The sequence below is a fragment of the Glycine max genome, chromosome 8, assembly GCF_000004515.6.
Source record: "Glycine max cultivar Williams 82 chromosome 8, Glycine_max_v4.0, whole genome shotgun sequence".
Taxonomy (NCBI): Eukaryota; Viridiplantae; Streptophyta; class Magnoliopsida; order Fabales; family Fabaceae; genus Glycine; species Glycine max.
In genome coordinates, this window is record NC_038244.2 from 35,356,080 (window position 1) to 35,369,023 (window position 12,944).

At 34.3% G+C, this 12,944-nt stretch overlaps 2 protein-coding genes across 2 annotated transcripts; one reads left to right on the plus strand and one right to left on the minus strand.

Moving 5' to 3' along the window:
• Positions 1-403: 403 nt before the first annotated feature.
• On the plus strand, positions 404-4,149 carry LOC100788371 (protein RMD5 homolog). The gene is made up of 2 exons (XM_006585837.4): positions 404-581; positions 2,779-4,149. The coding sequence occupies exon 2, from the start codon at positions 2,836-2,838 to the stop codon at positions 3,994-3,996; it is 1,161 nt and encodes a 386-aa protein (XP_006585900.1). The 5' UTR covers positions 404-581; positions 2,779-2,835; the 3' UTR covers positions 3,997-4,149.
• Positions 4,150-9,650: 5,501 nt separating this feature from the next.
• LOC100779269 (probable E3 ubiquitin-protein ligase EDA40) lies at positions 9,651-12,037 on the minus strand. The gene is made up of 2 exons (XM_041018468.1): positions 11,494-12,037; positions 9,651-11,392 (listed from the first exon to the last, which is right to left on the minus strand). Exons 1-2 carry the CDS (start codon positions 11,812-11,814, stop codon positions 9,749-9,751), a joined length of 1,965 nt encoding a protein of 654 aa, XP_040874402.1. The 5' UTR covers positions 11,815-12,037; the 3' UTR covers positions 9,651-9,748.
• Positions 12,038-12,944: the final 907 nt, after the last annotated feature.

A 12,944-nucleotide genomic window follows, 5' to 3' on the forward strand; every position in this document is an offset into this window, starting at 1 on the left:
CGTAAGTTTCTTACGGATTACCAATTCGTAAGTTATATAAAACTTACGGATTATTAATCAGTAAATTTTACATAAATTATAGATTATTAATTTGTAAGTTTTATGCGAAAAAAACCAGATTCAAGTTGTAGACCTTACCTCCGCCGTTAATGGCCACACCAATTACCACCACTTGTTGACGAATCATCATAACCGATGCACCTTCACCAAAGAGGACACAACAACGAACGAGCACCTCTCACCCGAATGAAGGTGAAGGCAAAAAAATAAAAATGTTGTGTGAAGAAGAAAGGCGAAGAAGAAAAAGTTATGAGGGAGGTGTAGTTTCGAAATTTTCAAAAGTTTTTGGGTGCACAAGAAGTTTTACAGGTGCACAGAGCCACTACCGGAACAACGTGGGCTTTGGTAGGGTAGGTAAAATGGGCTCGCTCAATTCATTAATGAAGGACACGTAACCCTTCCCTTCCTTCTTTCCTTCCTTACCACTTCCAATCTTCACACACAACCCAACCATCCCTGTCTCTCCCTTCTTTTGCCCTCTGTCCTAACCAGCCTCCCCAGATCTGTTACCTGCATTTCCAGTAAGCTTCTCTCTCCCCCCCCTTTTTCCTGCCAATTATATTACCCTAAACTTTATCCTTATCTTCTATCACATTTATTTATTTATTTTTATTTCTTCATCACAATTAAATATAACAAATATTGTTTAATAAAGTTCCCACTCGATTAATAAGAAACAATTTTATAAGCTTTTGTTGAATTTTTCTTCTATTGCAAGCTCTGTCCTTTTTTTTCTTCATATTATTGTGTCTGATAGAACCATGTTTTCTTTTTCTTTAAATCTTTTTTGTTTTGGATTTGATCTTTCTTTCTAGCTTTTCGAGTGTGTCTTTTGTTTCGGTTGCTGTGACATAGTTTGTAGTTTTGAGCTTGAAGTGAAAATATTGGTATTTATGCTGTGTGCTGAGTTGAACTTAGATTTCAAATTGGGGAATTGTGATGGAATGTAGAGAACATGGTATATATCTTTCTCTATCTTATAAGATGGTCCTGTGATGTGAAAGGGGCCTTATTGATCTTTATTTTGTTAGGGATTTGATCTGCATAATGGTTGTTTCTTGATTCAGCTTCTTGCGGATCTTCAATATGTTGTTCTCTTCAAGTTGTAATGAATATATGTTCTTATATGCAAGATATTAGTGGAACTTACAGGACCATAGGTTTTGTTAGTTTTTTTTTGTTGTTTTTGTCGTAGACCGTCTCTGGTTGATGTCACGAATAAGACAGCACAAGTTAGAGTTATTGTAAAACATGATTCAGACTTTGGAATATTTTTTCTTTTGTAGATAGAGGTATATGCTTGTCTAAATTGCTAAAATACAACTTCTCCCTTGCCCCAATTCTAGTTGTTTGTTTGACTAATGGAAATGGATTTGTAATAGTTTAATCTTTTTAAAGCCTTGTTAAAAGGGCTTAGGTATCTTCTAAGTTCTATCCAAAGGTGAAAGAATATGTAAGCAGTTTGCTTATTCTTATTCTAATTTTATTTTATACTTAAATTGTTGTTGATTATTTGTCTACACCTGAATTTATGTTCCTCTATGTGAGTGGAGTCTCTTTCATGGTATCTTTGCTGTTTTTATTATTCATCTAGGGATTGTTTGGTTCAAATGAGGGGATCTTTTAATGGAGTGGAAGGGAAGGAAGGGGAGGGGAGGTTTTTAATGATGGGAAGGGCATGTAGCCCTCTCCATATTTTGTTAGCAAGGAGAGGAGAGAGATTTAAAAAATTAATTTACTCTTTTTTCTTATATTTTAAATTTGAAGACATAAGTAAAGATATTTTATTCATTATACTTGAAATGTTTTAAATCCCCACTCCCTCCCCTCCAAATCCTCCCAATATTGGAGGGGAGCAAAAATTGAATGAGGAGGGATTTTGCTTCCCTCCCCTCTTAAAAATTGAACCAAACAACACAAGTTTATAAAAATCCCTCTCCTCCCCTCCCCTCTATTTCCCCCCAACCAACACTATGTTAATTGAAAAAATCAGTCTCAGTTAGTAGGAATGTCTAAAGATAATTAATATGAATTGTTTTTGTTTGCTGCTTGAAGTCCCTGTTCACTATGGAGCTCTGCAAACACATACCTGAGTGTGCACTCATGCACACACAAAATAAATTAAAAGGGATTTAATATAGCCAAGAGTGTCCTAGTCGAAATCTAGTTATTGGTCTTGAGGTTTATACTGTTTATAAGCTTTTCAATTAGTTGATGGCTATGTTTTCGATGCATTGTTTGTAGGGATACTTTTGGGGATGCCATGTAGAGAGGGCTGGGGGTTATGTATTCTGTTGCAATGATTTGGATTGGCCGGAATTAATTTTTAATAATATGACATTTTCTACTAAGTATTCGTTCTTTTCATACCAATGTAAGCACATCTGCACCTATATGACTGACTATCTTTAACACTTGTTCCATAATTCATATCCTAACTATATGTGTATTTTTTAAAATTCATAACAAGTTAGGAAAAATGTGAGTTCACTTCTTTGTTCCCTTTAGTTGGAAATGGGGTTTTTCCTTTACTTTTCCTTTAATGTAGTATATTTTCTGTTTTGGAAGGATTCCTATGTCTTCTGCATTGTATTCCTTGTCTCTCAACGAATTTTTTCTTTTATGTATTTTTTTAAGAATAAAAACATATCAAATTGTGGTACCAGTATTTTGCATGGTTGTTCTTAAAAGTTGTATTAACACTATGAACCTTTGCAGGTGCATCACACCTTAGCTTCAAGGCATCACAAGTTGTAGATACAATTAATACTCAATATGGAGCTGAGTGCTATAAAAGACGCTTTTGACCGTGTTACTAAGAAGCAAAAGTTATCTTGTTCCAAGACTCAAGAAGCAATTGATCTGATCAGACAGGAAATTGAGAGTGTTTTAGACACGCTGCAGTCAGTGAATAACACTGACCATGAACTTGATTATAAAACTGTCCTGAATGAGCTTAAGGCCAGTTTACTTAAAATTGCTCCACTTAGTCAAATGGAAGGTACACAGAAGGAGCTAAATTTAGCACTCACCAAGTATGGGAAGCTTCATGAGAAACATTTTAACCCTGATATATCCAAGGCTTACAGAAATGTCGACATTGATATACATACATTAAACCAAATAATTGCCAACCATTTTTATCGCCAGGGCCTTTTTGAGATAGGGGACCATTTTATGAGTGTGGTTGGAGAGCTAGAATCCGCAGCCATTATGAAATCTCCATTTCTGGAAATGTATCAAATACTTGAAGCCATGCAGAATCTGAACCTAGAGCCAGCCCTCAACTGGGCTGCCACTAATGGTGACAAACTTGCTCAAAGTGGATCTGATATTGTGTTGAAACTTAACTCCATGCAATTTGTGAAAATACTTCAAAATGGAAGTAGAGAGGAAGCTCTTCATTATGCTCGAACACACCTTTCTCCTTTTGCTACCAGTCACATGACTGATATTCAGAAACTTATGGGCTGTCTTCTATGGACGGGAAAGCTTGATCGATCTCCTTACCATGCATTACTATCAGCATCTAACTGGGATAAGTTGGCCGAGGAACTTAAAAGGCAGTTCTGCAATCTTTTGGGACAGTCGTATAATAGTCCATTGAGCGTGACTGTAGCAGCAGGGGTCCAGGTTTTGCCACCTCTCCTCAAATTTATGAATGTCATGGCAGGGAAGAAGCATGAATGGCAGTCTATGAACCAGTTACCGGTGCTGGTTGAGTTGGACCGTGAGTTCCAGTTCCATTCTATTTTCGTTTGTCCTGTCTCCAAGGAACAAGCAACTGAGGATAACCCTCCGATGTTAATGTCCTGTGGCCATGTCCTCTGCAAGCAGTCTATCTTGAAGATGTCCAAGAATAGCACAAAAATGTTTAAGTGCCCATATTGTCCCTTTGATATTGATGCAGCACAGTGCAAGCAGCTATATTTCTGATGTTTGATGGATTTGTATGAAACTCTTGTATAAACTGAATCATGTTTTAGCAATAGTTGTAACCACGTTTGCAAAGGCCCATTCCTTGTTGTGATTTCTGTATTAGTGTATTTCATAAATTTGTTGTAAATATAAATTATTTTTTAATCTGGATATGACTGGCAAGTCCTTCATTAATTAATAATTATCAGAAATCGTTGGAATAAGCTTTGATACACACGAGTTGGATTTTCCTCTCCCAATGGGTCAATGAGTCGCTTGAACTGTGACGATTCTTACTTTTATTGCTACGTGCTTCCATTTTACCGTTTAAACACGAAGTTATCAACGTCTTTCTTTTTTTTAAAAAAAAAGTTATCAACGTCTTGATTAAAAACATGATAGCAAGATCAGGGTAATTTATTACACTCTCCGACTCTAAATGTGACACCTTTTTTTAAAAAAATTGTTTCTTTCTTTTTATAAGATTCTTATATAATGGTCTCTTGTATTAATTATTTTATTCTAAAATACTTTTAATTAATTAACAAATGTTTTAGTAAAAATATAACCAATGTTAAAAATTAATGAGATAACATAGGAGAAGATGAAGAACAACCGGTGAAGTAATAATTAAGCAGAATGAGAGATTATTAATTTTTAAAAAATATTAAAAAAATATTTAAAAAAATTGCAAGAACAATAATATTTTAACTTTCCGTTAATTTTTCATATAATTTTATCAAACATTATCAATATGTTTTAAGTTATGACTTATTCAAGCTTAAGTTGAATTTATTTATATTGTTTAGTCTGTGTTTTTTAATTGTGATTTATATTACTAGAATAATATAAATAAATATTGATTTTTTTAAAACAAATAAACATTTATAAAAATTTATTACCGACAAAATATCTGTTGATAATAAAAAAAGTTTAAATTTGTAATTTAGTTGATAATTGGTAATTATCGATAGATTATTCATCAGTCAATAATGATAGTTACATCTGTCAGTAATTATCTACGGATTTATTGTGAATAATTCTGTTAGTAATTTCCGACGAATCATCAATATCCATTGGTAATTTTTTCCCATGATGTAATTGGCGACGAATTTTCGTAGTTACTGACGATTTTGATCGTGGGTAATAATGATATTTCTTATAGTAATCTTGTTGTATCCATGCTTCGAAAACCATTAATTTACTTGTTAAACAATTATATATGCTCTATAGTGTACCTTTATCGGGATTTACATATTATAATCCTCCTTTGAGATGTACAATTGAAAAGTACCAAGTAAAGACTTTATGAACCCAACTTAAGTTGAGCAAATTAAGGAATTCCTCAGTAGTGTAGCCCCAAAAGTGAAGGAAACGGGACACGGGACCAGCCAAAAGATAAAAAATAAGGTAAATAATTAAATTTGTCCATCAAAATGTGAGATACAAATAAATTAATTTCTAAAAAATGAAAAACTAATTTTTAAATTTTGTAATTTAATGTTAAATAGTTTCTCTAAAATATAATTTATTATCAAATTAATTATTAAACATTATAATTTAGTAATAAAATAATTTCACAAATTTAACAATAGAATTAATTTGTCACATTTTTTATACACTTAATAATTAAATTTTATATTTTACATCTTTTAAAAATAAATTTATCACCGCATCACATTTTTTACAAAGAATTTGAATATTTATCCTAAAAAATATTTTAGGCTTCATATCTTGCAAAACACCTTTTCTTTTCTTCTTCTCCCATCTTTCTACAAATGTGACTGAAGTCATAACGTCCAACTCTTGCGCAGCATGAGAAGGGTCTCACCCCATCATTGACCCAACAATTAAGTGATGGTCACTAAGTTACCATTGTCAAATTCTTATTGAGATATTTAAGAACTAAATAATATAGTAGCGTGTGACTACTGCGAAACCAGAACAATGATGGGAATGTTGAGCAGAACAATGATGGGAATGTTGAGCAGGTCCTTGACCTTGACATTAAGATCACTCACATTATAGTTTATCAACTACACGATGAGATTAATTTTTTGGGTTGAGAGAGACAAGCATGTTGTTGAGATTCAATTTTTCTACCTTGATCATACTTCAAGATAAAGCGTTAAAAGTAACATATGTTGGAATATAATGATTATTTTTCATATTAAGAATCCGAGAGGGACCAATTATGGAGAGCATTAAGACACTTTTTAGTCAAATCTTGCCAATTCACATGGGGTTGAACTCTCTTATTAATGAAGGTGAGAATTTAGATTTATATAATATAAAATAATTTTACATTCTAATTCAATCATAAATTATTTAAAATTTTAAAATAATTATTATAAATATCAATAAATTTAAATTCAAATACAAAATACACATTAAAAAAAATCAAGTCAAAATTCTCGAATTGACCTAGAAGCAAGAATTCTTAGCTTCAGATCTACCCTCGTTCATTTGTTGTGGTCTGCTTTCCAAACATGCGGACAGTCTATTATTAGATAATAATATAAATTTATTTATTTTTATTTATAGGAATTGAATATAATAAAGTTTATAATGTTCATACAATATATTTAATCAATTAAATTATACCACATAGTAATATAGATTTATTTTATGTTATTAATGTATGATTTTCTCTATTTTTCTTAGGGTGATGTATGATTTTTTCTTAAATATTAAAATTAAATATAAATTGTAAGATACCTACCTAGAAGTGAAATTCAGTAAGATTCATATTATCATTAATAATGACTAATGGATGACTTTTCAATTTCTTTCATGTGCCTAGCCAACACGAATTTAATTTTAATTTTTAATATTTAAAACTTGCTGTTTTATCCAGATTGAGTGCTTGTGTTGGTCTGGGATACCAAAATTTGCACATCGACATAATTCCATTGCTGACAGAAAGCAAAGTGAATGCCAAATTGGCATTGATGATTTGACGCACCGTCTCAAGATTTGTTTGTATTACACATTACACATACCTTTATAAAGAGCCGACACGTGGCACTATGAAACTCGATAACCAGATAAGCATTTCCAATAAAAGTTTAGGGTACAATTACATGAATCTCATCATACAAGTAGGCACACTTTGAAAATAAAAACTTCATCTTAAAAAAATGTCCATAATGAAAAGAAGAAAGAGAACATGCACGCACCTTACCTTATCCCCATTTTTTCCCCTGTACTTTTAATTTGTAAGGACGATAGAAAATGAGTCCTTCAATTTCTCATTGGTGTGTAAATTGTCTCTCTCATCATGATTTTAGTTGCTTGCCATCACTTCGCATTTTTTGAAGTGATTGTTTGGCACCATGGAAGCACAAACCCCACTTACCTAGTGCGCCACACATGAGTAGCACCTAGCAAAATATTCATAGAATTAAGATAAGATCTTCACCATAGGAGTAATTCAAGATGAGCTGTCAACAAAAATCATATCTCAGTTACATTGGTTTCAGATAGGATTGGAATTGAAAAGCAAAGTGCTCCCATTCTCATACAAAATTCTCTAATTCTCTAAAGTTTTTTTTTTAACATGTTATTTGTAAGAAATTATTTTGCAAAAAATAATGATAATTTTTTATCAAAAATCTTAAACAAAGATAAGATAAATATTTTTCTTTAACACAATTCATTTCATATCTAAAAACTAATAAAAATTTAAATTTAAATCATTTGATTAAAGAGAATAGGTCACTGTCATATATCTATATTTGTATTGTTTGTTATCTTTCACCAAAGTTGAAAGACTAATTTCATGTAATGCCAAAAGAAGTTCGAAGTACTTGACATCGTCCTTTGTCCTAAACCTGAAATGAGACCCACTATTTGGCTTTCTGGACACTACCAGAAAATTAGCAGCTCATGCAAACATAAAAAAAAAAAAAAAAAAAAAAAAAAAAAAACCATTAGTGCCTGTCACGAGTTTTTAACATTTTCCTTGACAAGACCCAATAATGCCAGCTTCAATTAAGAATAAGGTATATTTGAAAACAAAAGGAGCAAAGCTACAATCCCAATCAATTCATTTGTTATTTCAATTTTTTTTACAGAAAAATATTTGATCCAACTAGAACTGAATTTTCATTTTGTAAATAAAATCTCAAAGTTTAAATTTTATAAATAAGAAAATATATTTAGAAAAAAAAACTTGATAGATGATAAATTTTTTTATAAAAATTAATTATCAATAAAATTAATATATATTCTCAATTTCTCACTATTAACATAGATACTTAAATATTGTCTGCACTCTGCACATAGATACCTAGCCGTCAAGTACTGCTTGTCCGTATTAAGGGTCTAGTGACCATGTCCGTCTTTTCATTTCTCTTTCGCATATTTTTTCTTTGTTCTGCAAAAATATTTTTATCCACACCAAAAAAATCTACTCCGTCTATTCTTAATATGTACTTTTAGCATATTATTTTTGTTTTAAAATTTTGGTTAGTTCACAATTTTAATGTATAATAATTATGCATTTTTTCTGATTATATTATTATATACAGTGTAGTGATTATGATAATAAATTAGTAATTTTAAATTTCACAAGATATTTACAATGGAATATTATTAGTTGCACATTTATATTGAAAACAAATTCTGTGCCATTAAAGGTGGCATAAAAATATCAAAAAGTGAATTCACAATAATTATAAAAAATTACAGTAAGTTAGAAATTAAATAATAAAAAATAGTATAATTTTTTTTCTTAGTTCAAGGGTGTCCTTCAAGACTCAGTTATTAAGTATGAGACTAATCCAACATACAATAGTGGTCTAAAAAAATTTTATGCAGAAAAAATCAAATATAAATTCTCTCACTAAATATAATTTTTTGGGATACTATAAAGCAATAAACAAGAATTTGTTTTATATATATCAAATAATGTGTAAAGAAACATCTTAAATAACTAGTATTGTTTAGAAATGAAAAGAGTAATATTTAATGTTATAAATAGTTAAATACCCTTCTACCAGTTACCCTAATTTTTGAAGAGAAAAATTATTTATTACTTTTTTTTTTTTTTTACCAAGGATGACCTAAGTCAAAATTATAAAGAGACTATTCGTGGAAACATAATATCCACAAAGTTAAATTAATATGTTAAAATTAAGATTGAATTATTTGAGTATTACTTGAATTTGATCATTGTCAAAAATAATTTTTAACCTGACATTATTTGACATTACTTATCATTTGATTGAATTTCACATTAGATAGAATTCATTTCCTCATATGAATAAGAGGATTAAGACAAAAAAAAAAAAAACCACAAAGTCTATCCTTAGTCAACTATTACTTTCTTTAGGAATTAGGAGGCTCACTAAAACAATGGAAATTGAAAACCCTAACTGAAACAATGTCTATGGTTAGCCAACCAACCGCAACTGCATTTCCTTTCCTTAATTAAGTATGAGAGATATCCAGAGTTCCCAATCCTGCTGCAGACATTGCTTAATCTTTTTAAGAATTGAGGTATAGTGATGAGTTTTGTGGACAGGTTTCATGATTAGAGCCATAACTACTTAATATTTTTATGCCAAGCTAACTAAAGTGCAGTAGCTATAGCTTATGCTTATAATTCAGTCATCAACACAATACAGTATCCTTAATGTTTTGTGAATCCTCCCATCCAGTATCCTTTCTTGAGCATAAATCGGAAAAAAATTTTATTGACACTTTATTTTCTCCCTTTACAAACTACAAAATTTAGAACTATACTGAAAAAAGAGAAAAAATACATTTAAAATCTGGCATCCTCGAAGCCATGCAAGTCACTGACTCTGTTCATAGACTTTCTCATAATAGCCACTTTAGCCAGTCTCTCAGCTACTCTCCAAGCCGACATCGGCGTAAGTGGCTCCCCCTTTTCATCGAAGCAATTATTATTACAACTACTTCTTAACTTTTGGCTCCTCAGCTCGGCTTGTTCGGATTCGAGCCAGCGCAAGCACTCATCACCCTGTTCGCGGCTCACAGATGCTCGAGCCGAGGATAGCAACTCAAGCGCGCCAGACACGTCGTTACGAGCCATCAACCTTCTCGACTCGGCTACGGCGCGAGCGCTGACCTGGCAACGTCTCAACCGTTCGATTCTGGGGTCGCATGATCGAACCGTGCGGGGTCGCGGAACGTTTAACTCACGATCCTTGGAAATAACAAGCTCTCGAGTGAAGGGGTCACGATGGGAACACCGTACGGATATAACACGTTGGTGGGACCCACGCGAAGCTGTGCCAGCTGGCACTTTCAACTCCACTAGAATTTCTCTCCCCTCCGCCGCGTAGAGATCGCCGAGCGCGACGGATTCCGGCGAGAGAGCGTCGGTGCAACCCTTGGCCAGAGAATACACGGCGGAGATCTCCGCCGGAGCCGAGCGAGACGTGAGTTTTAACTCGAGTTTGAAGTCCTGTGCCGCCACGCTCAACAAATTGCCCACGCGCTTCGCTAACTCGTGGTCGTGTTGCGCGTGGTTACACGCGCCATCGTAAGAGTATCTCAGTGAATGAATGTCGAAGCGCGTGGAGGATAATCGCTGATCCTCGTGGCTGTTTGTGAGGAGAATGATTTTCGCGACGGTGTTCTTCTGCCGCCGATCTTCCAGAACCCTCGCGGCTTTCTTCAGCGCGTTGTTCCTCGCCGCCGTTCCATCGCGGCGGAGCTCAACGGTGGAAAGCGCGTCGACTACTCGCCGCGCCGCCATCTGGCCGCGGCCGGTCATCCTCCGCAGGGGAAACAGCCGTTTCGATCCGCCGGAGAATGCGACGACAGAGAGACGATCAGCGGAGCCGAGCGACGAGATAACAACCTGCATCGAGCGCTTCAGCATCCGATACTCTTCGCCGGAAACACTCCCTCCGACGTCGATCACCGCGACGAGATCCGCCGGCGGCCGATTCGCCGCCGCGTTACGCGGCTGAGACTTCACATTCAACACCGCAACGTACGTCTCGGAACTCCGGTTGGAAGCCACAACCGCAGCCTCCGGCGAGAAGAACGCGTCGATGTTTTTGGTTCTGATCATCGACGACACATTGAAATTTGTTTCTTCGTCGTTTTGTTCTTCATCTTCTTCTTCTTCGTTCTCACTAGATTCGGGAATCGGATTGAAACGCGAGACCGACGTGGGCGACATGAGAGGCTCGTCGTCGTCGTAGTTGTGGAGCTTAAACGACCTCGTCGTTTTGAGTTCTGCGTTTCCTTTGTTTTCGTCTGCGTTTTGCTGCAGTTGTTTCCAGTTAGCGTTGCACACAGGGCACGTGACCATTCGGTGTTTTTTCACGTGACCTGCTAGGCATGGGAAGTGAAAGACGTGAGAACACTCCGCAGTGAAAATCGCTTTTCCTTCGCCGGTTTTCACACTCCGCATGCAGATTTCGCATGAGCCCTGCAAAAAAAATTCAAAACAAAAAAGTTATAAGAAAATTAAGAATAAGTAAATAAAAAAGAAATTAAAAGGGTAGAGTGTGGTTAATTAGGTTAACTTACTTTGGATAAGCGTAAGGTGGATTTGAGAAGAGAGAAGGTTGAGGGTGAGTTTGGGGAAGAGGGAGTGGATTGATGAAACGACACGGGGGTATTGCGTTTGGTGGGAGAGGGAGTTCTTGCATTATTATTATTGTGTTTGGAAAGTGGTGAATTGGTTCGGGAATGGAGGGTGGGAATTGATGATGAGAAATTGGTGGAAGTGATTTTGGGACTTGAATTGATGTTGTTGTTGTCGTAACAATAATTACAATTTTCTGGTTCTTGCGTGTTTTGGGGAATGGTATTGGATGTGCGAAACGTCCTTCTCCATCCCGAAACCATATTTCTGAGTTTTCTCACTCACTAGCTGAGGATTTTGATGGTTTTGTTTTGTGGAGACGGGTTGCAATGGGGAAAAGCTTGTGCACTTGAAAGTGGTTATTACGAAGGCTAGAGGAAAGGAAATGCCAGTGGACTAGATAGATTGAGAAGTGAGGAGTGAGAACCCCTTTAATGTTCTTGTTTTCCTCCTTTCTTCCCCACCACTCTATTTATAAATAAAATATTTCTGTTTTGTTTTTTGAGAGCCAGATAGATAAACCAACCCAATGGAAATTTGGAAAGCTTTTGATGTTACCTTCCAAATTCAAAATGTCATCCCAACTTGTGTTCTATTTGCTTTTAGTTTACATTCTTTAGTTTATATATTTCAGTATTTTTTACGATATATATATATTGAAATAGAGATATTATTTATTTTCACTCTTATTTTCTTTTAGTCTAATGATATTATAGATAATGATTCTAATGAGTAAATCACTTTTACCTGGTATTTCATTTCATGCTTTTGTAAAATAAATGTTGAAATAATAAATAAAATTGTAAAAAAGGAAAATATAAATAATGTAACCTTTAATAATGACTGGTTTTTTACATTTGAGAACGATCCAGCAAGTGGCATAAACCTATTTCCATCTCTGTTTTTGCTTCACGCACGCACATGGGTTGCTCCGATTCATCCCTTAAGCCTTAATCTCTGTCACTTATCCTTTTCTAACAAAGCCAAAATCCGTCTCAGCAATTCATCCTTGTTCATTTTCAAACTTTATAAACAATTTGACATAAAAAACTACACGAATTATTATTAGTAACGAGTTTCAACTTTCAATGGCCTTTGTGTACTGTGGTGCAACGTTGATTGTTGAATAGAATAACCAAGTTTTACGTCTCTGACATCTGGTATATTCTTAATTTATGTTGTGATCATTCAATAGTACTCATAGTTTAATTTAATTAAGGTTGTCGTTAGCAAAAAAATATACAAACAATTAAGATTGCAAAAAATTCCAAGCTGTAAACAGTAAAAGTGAATTTAATGTGTAAGTTTTTCGTGCATGAAATCATTCTTCCTCACAGTGAATTTGGTGCTTCGGAATAGAGGCTTTTAAGTGGTCAAACCATGTTAATATTAT

Excerpts from the sequence above, each read along its gene's own strand:
- LOC100788371 (XM_006585837.4), top strand. The coding sequence starts at position 2,836 with ATGGAGCTGAGTGCTATAAAAGACGCTTTTGACCGTGTTACTAAGAAG.
- LOC100779269 (XM_041018468.1), bottom strand. The coding sequence starts at position 11,814 with ATGGTTTCGGGATGGAGAAGGACGTTTCGCACATCCAATACCATTCCC. Across the intron at positions 11,393-11,493 it reads CCACCTTACGCTTATCCAAA|GGCTCATGCGAAATCTGCAT; the intron begins GTAAGTTAACCT and ends TTTTTTTTGCAG.